Genomic DNA, 6,000 nt, shown 5'->3' on the forward strand with positions numbered 1-6,000 from the left:
CCATCATTTTCATAAAGATATTCCACAGAGAAATGAATATGAAAAATTTGTCAGTTTTTCTCTTCAAATTTACTTCCTGCTACTTTCCTTCCTATTCCTGCCAAGAAGTGAAAATACATTTTTTCGGTCGGATAATCCAATTATTTCAGGAACATTTGAATGCTAAGCAGCTAAATTCTACCTGTTACTTTTGCATGCTACATTGTACATCTTGCTCCAATCAGCTGATTTGGTGGGACATCATATTGCAATGTTGATATTCCTGTTTACATCTGCTGTCTGTCCCTACAGAGTCGGGGTACAGTCAGGAAGTCCAAGAAGAAGGTCCTGTCTCATCATTTATACTTCATCTTAAAGAACTTTGCCTGTAGTGTTGGGGAGGACACGGACATCTTCTTCTCCCTGTATGATGCCAGTGAGAACAAGTTCATCAGGTAGGACACCTCTTTTTTTTGGCATGCCTGACTTTTTATGAACCCATATGTTAGACTTTTGCTTTGCAAGTTCACAAGTACATGTATATAGAATTTATTGTTGGACAGCAAGTTTGATTGCTTCATTTTTGATTCGTGTTGACTGGGCAATATTGGTATTGAAGAATAGAGTAAACTTACAGCATATGTTTCTGTATCATGGCCCGTACTTCATGTTATGATTGTCACTTTTCAGTGAGAGGTTTCATGTGAAGCTGACCAAAAATGGACTGCCAGTAAATGTGGAAAAGCTGCATGGTTTATCAGCCTTCTTCATTGTAAGTGTGCATAGTTGCATTATTTGCCAGTGTAGAAGTAGTATCCATGTTTCTTAATCTCTGATTCTCACCGGAGAGAAATTACTGGATTTGTTCTGAATTTCCTACCTGTCATTTACTGTATTTTATAGTTTTATCTAGTATCATTCTGGAACTCAAGTAGTTTCAGCCAAAATATATTGCAGCCAAAGTAAAGTTGCCATACTTACCATTTGTGTGCGTACTGAAATTGTGAACATGTTGCTATTAAAAATGTGACTCTGTACAAATATTGTCTATCATTGCAGGACTTAGGGAACCAAGACCTTGCTAGAGAACTGTACATGGTAGCACACATCTTCAGAATAGGTGAGAAAAATGTCAGATGTTTTACGGCGTTATATTTCTACCAAAGTTCTACCAAGCAAACACTTTCATCTTGTCTTTTATATTGTAATTGATTAGAACAGATAATATTTGTTAGACCCTGTTATAAAGCACAGTTCAGGTTTAAATGTCTATATTAGATATGTTGCCTGCTGTAGGCTGAGTTCTGATTTATTTTGCTCCATAGGCAAGATGGTTTACTCTTCAGGAGAGTCCAAGAAACCTTCTCTACAGTACAGAAGACCTTATGGATGTGCAGGTGACATAGCAACTTTCAAATAACAACAAACAATAAATACATTATAGGATACAGTATACTTTAAGTTCAAATACCATGAAGTGTGCAATGAGGAGAACTGCAATTTGCTAGAATCTAATGAAGTTTTCAAACTTATCCTAAATGATAAACATAAAGACTTGAATGAATTCTCATCCCATTTGTTCTGTTTGTCCAGTGTTGAGTATACAGGAGGTGCTGGTGGCTCAGTCTGACCAATCAGAAGGACAGGAAGATAAGGAGTTTCTTATGAAGGTGTACAGGTGGGACAGACATGATACTTCATTTGTGCAAACTGTTGCCAGACTTTAGTTAACATCAGTATAATAGTTGATATAAATGGTGAATCCAATTTACATGGATATACATACATATTCATACAATATTTGAATCCAATTTGTTGAACCAGTAAGCAGTATTTCAGTGGCTACCATTGCTTTGAATCATTTTTATTGAAGTCTCAACCCTGTCTTGCCATGTCTGCAGGACTAGCAGAGTATCAGGGAGGATAATTTGTAATGTTGAACACTACAGGTACCCAACTGTTAGGTCAAGGTCAACTTGTGCCAGGTTCTTTTCCTGATCAGGATTATGTTTGTTTTAGGGTCCAAGATATAACCTTTAAAGATATTTTGGTCATTTATTCACAACCATGAACCTCTGCTCACTAAATAGCTATTTTCATTGCATGATACAGTTGATGTGAAAAGTAAATGTATTCCTCTTCACAGACTGTTTTGAAAGTGAGCCTATTGTGTTTTGGAAGGAAGAGCCATTTGATCATGTTGGCCTTGACAGAAACAAGTGGTGCATTGTGCACTTCCTGTAGTAACCAAAGGTGGAACACAGCAAAAACAATCAGCACCACTAACCATTCACAATCACAACCTATGTCACAGTTTACCAGATACAGCATTCATTTGTCAATAAGAAGTATTCAACTTATTTGTCCTTTAGATCTTTTACCTTATGTTTATATCTGTGCTAGTCTGCACTTCAGTGTTGATGCAAGATTTGCTAATGTGAATTTTATGAGGGATTGTTGCAGCAGCAATGCTACAATGTACACAATTAAATCGAACAAAGATGCAGCTAGAATTTTAATGGACATGTGCATGCCACTACTGTAAATTCATTTATTTTTTACAGTGATGTAATTTCCAGATAAGAGACAAAAGGAGATTTTTGCTGTGTTTTAAAGTTGACTTAAATGTGTCTTCATGGAGTCATAATTTTGCACTGAAGATATCACCGTGAAAACACTAAATTGAAACCACCGTGTGGATTCAAAGATTCACAGTATTTAATTTGTGCTGATGGATGGTTGGCCATTGCCAATTTTCAGTGTTTCCTCCTTTATGCTAGCTCAGTTTCCATGTTTTGTAGTTGTCAGCATATTCTCCTCCATGTTTCCTTATCAGCTGTAGCAATGAGAATGAGATGTGGCAGCTCCATGAAAACATCATCAGGAAGCAGCTGGGCAAGGTCAACCTGCAGGGGTCAGGCTATGGTAGGTCTTATCTTGTTTGTGACACTCTGTAAGGTCACAGTTTGTCAGTGTAATCTGCTGGCAACAAAAAAATGAATACAAATGAAAAAATCATATTTTGTAACTGCATATGACTTGTTGATCAGTGAGCTGTTTGTGATATGATAGGTCCAATCCTGTCAAAAATGATGTTTGATCTAAATGCACATGTCTAGTAGAGTCTACACATTGCTTTATAACAAACTTTTCCCTCTCTAGCACATCTTATCTTCATCTTAAGGTTTTCTTAATTTGTTGAGATTCTGTTACAAAATATTTAGAACTTAAATAAGGTTGATTTGACATAAATGGCATTTTGCTGAATGCCACTGCTGTTGTCAGATGTTTTCATAAATGAACAATTAATTGAAAAGTTGGGAAGGCATTGAAAAGGCAATTTTTATATTTTTCTGTACACATTTTCCAGGCTGTGATTTACATAACTTGGTCTCTGTCAGACCAAACTTTATCATTGCAACATTCAGATCTCTTTTTGTTTTTATCAGAGAACAGAATTAGTATTGGTTTGACCATCAGGCTAGTTTTCCCTCTCTTGCACGGTCTCACCTAGCTTGAGTACCATCTTCCATAGTGACCGCTGGCTCAATCGTCTTGCATGCTTTAGCAAGGGAAAGTATTCAGCCAGCAGTCACTACAGAGGATGGTACTCAGGCTTGGTCTCACCAATCTTCCCCACCTTCACTCACACCCCTGCCCTCTCTCCTGTACCCTGACTGTATTCAGACACGATTGTTTCCTTCCCACTGCTGCTCCCTGCTGGACTCCAAGCAAACAACAGGTCCAGTAGGGATCTGACAGGTAACTGCCTGCATTTCTCTGGGCTGTTCCATTGTTAATGTGCTGTCAAGGGCAGGCAGGAATATCTATGGAAATCTTACCATAAAACAAGAGTACAGTAGAAGCTGTTTGGTTGCATTTGCCAGCATATTTCGTGTAATTATTCGGGTGGTGCAACAAAGCAAAGTTATCCAGCTGCACCACACCACTACAGGATTTGGGGATTCTGTGCAATAAACAGAAGTGTGCTGTATAAATCTGTGCAATTAACTGGCTTCTACTGAAATGGAGGTTCATCAGATATTCAAGCTTGCCCCAACTTGGATTAATAGAATGGAATAGCCCCCAGGTGTGGAGATTTGGCCATAATACTGTTGCATGGACATTGGCATATTTATTGAAAGGTTTTGTCTGACTTCTCACTCAGAGATCTATGTCTGAAAACCATTTGATGACCTAGAAAAAATTATACTTTGTGAAAAGCTGAACATTTCAGGCCAAATATCCAACCCTTGTTTTGAGTTTTGTAAGCTTTTCTTGTGCTATAGCTATATTTGTTTATCTGTTCATTTCAGACAGACAACTATCAATATTCTTAATATGACACACACATACACACCAAAGCATATTTTAGGTGTTTGCTTAAGTTCAGTTTTAGTGTTCTCCACAAAGACAATACAATTGTTTACATGTACATTGATTGAATAATGGGAAATCATGGTAACATTATTCTCCATTGACTAAGAGAGAGAAACGTATTTTGGTAAACTTTGTCCACTTTTTGTCATTTTGGAGTTTCTATGTACTTCGTTGATTACAATGTACAATGTATGGCTAGCAACCCAAAGAGTGCCAAACCTTCTGCTCCCAGGAATGGTGGTGTCCATGAGTCTGCTGCACGGAGACCTGGCTCAAGTTCGACAGGAGAACGCCTTCCTCTTCAACAAGGGCATGACCTTGGTGCGAAAACTGGGCTTCTCTGATGTCATAATGCCAGGTCAGGACGCTGGGATAGATAGCCATCTCCTCTGTCTTCAGCAGGACAGCTGTGTTGTTCAGATAAACTTGTAATTCTTGACCTAAAACTGGATAGAAAATCGCTTCAACTTGCCCTCATCTTGTCATTAGAAGTAGGTCATCATCATTATTAATGGTGTAAAATCTTTGAGTTAGTAATGTGTTGAATGATGTCATTCTGTATCAAAAACAAATATTGATTTGTAGTATCCCATAAATAAGAAATTCATTTGGATACATTGTTGGACCAAAATGGTATGATGTGTGTTTGCTACAGAGCAACTAGGCATGTATGTTATTATTACATTGTCAAGACTATGTATTATTTCCTCTTCAGGTGATATAAGGAATGACCTGTATGTGACCCTGGAGAGGGCAGAGTTTGAGAAGGGAGGGAAGACGACAGGGAAGAACGTGGAAGTGACCATGGTGGTATTAGCGGAGGATGGGGAGGTATTACAGGTGAGGCAAGGTGTAAAATGTACTCAAATTTCACTATCAGGCCAGTGGCACCCACTTAGTGATGTGACGTTGCAAGAAAACAGACTTTAGGATAGTAAAAGATAAGTTGATTCAGATTGCCAGTTCAGAAAAATATGCAAAAAACTGTTTTCTTTAATCTCTTAAATCTGTGCATCTTTATGTTTAGGAATGTATAAGTCTTGGTGAAGGAGAAACATACACTTCAGAGTACCAGTCTTATGTACTGTACCACAACAACAACCCCAGGTGGGGTGAAACCATCAAGGTAATTTATCTTTACAGTTGGTACAAGAAGAATACTAGTTGTATTGGGCATCTGTTTGACATGATGATCCAATGTTTAAATTTAAAGATATGTACTTGCTCTTACATGAAGACATTCCTGTAAATTACAATGTATAGGTTTACTTTGATACAGGGTAAAGGCATACGAGGATGTAAGTCTAAATAAGTGAAGAAAACATGTTTAATAGATGGTTGGATATCGTGTATGACTTCTCTGTTTGTCTTTCTCAGCTTGCCATTCCAATAGACAAGTTTTATGGGTCTCATCTAAGGTTTGAGTTCAGACATTGCTCAAGTAAGTACAGCTTTTTGTTCTAAGGTACATGTAACTATCAAGTAAGATGGATTCTGAATTTAATGTACTTTGGTTGTCTAAGTGTGACTTTATGAATTTAATGAATTTGTTTTTATAAGAACATTGAATAGCTAGGATTCAAATTCTATAATTGACTTACATCTCTCTAACTGTTTAACTGTGTTTTCTGTTGCAGCAAA

The 6,000-nt window shown here is 37.5% G+C and overlaps 1 protein-coding gene across 1 annotated transcript in view; it reads left to right on the top strand.

Moving 5' to 3' along the window:
• The window catches only part of LOC118415544 (dedicator of cytokinesis protein 3-like), a gene marked incomplete in the record, with an annotated part of 60,575 nt that overhangs the window by 12,512 nt on the left and 42,063 nt on the right, over positions 1–6,000 (top strand). Inside the window, 10 exon segments of the mRNA XM_035820224.1 lie at positions 292–434; positions 670–751; positions 1,039–1,099; positions 1,305–1,376; positions 1,573–1,657; positions 2,816–2,904; positions 3,667–3,741; positions 4,592–4,717; positions 5,075–5,199; positions 5,387–5,485. Coding sequence (XP_035676117.1) covers positions 292–434; positions 670–751; positions 1,039–1,099; positions 1,305–1,376; positions 1,573–1,657; positions 2,816–2,904; positions 3,667–3,741; positions 4,592–4,717; positions 5,075–5,199; positions 5,387–5,485 — 957 coding nt within the window.

Source organism: Branchiostoma floridae, chromosome 5, assembly GCF_000003815.2.
Source record: "Branchiostoma floridae strain S238N-H82 chromosome 5, Bfl_VNyyK, whole genome shotgun sequence".
Taxonomy (NCBI): Eukaryota; Metazoa; Chordata; class Leptocardii; order Amphioxiformes; family Branchiostomatidae; genus Branchiostoma; species Branchiostoma floridae.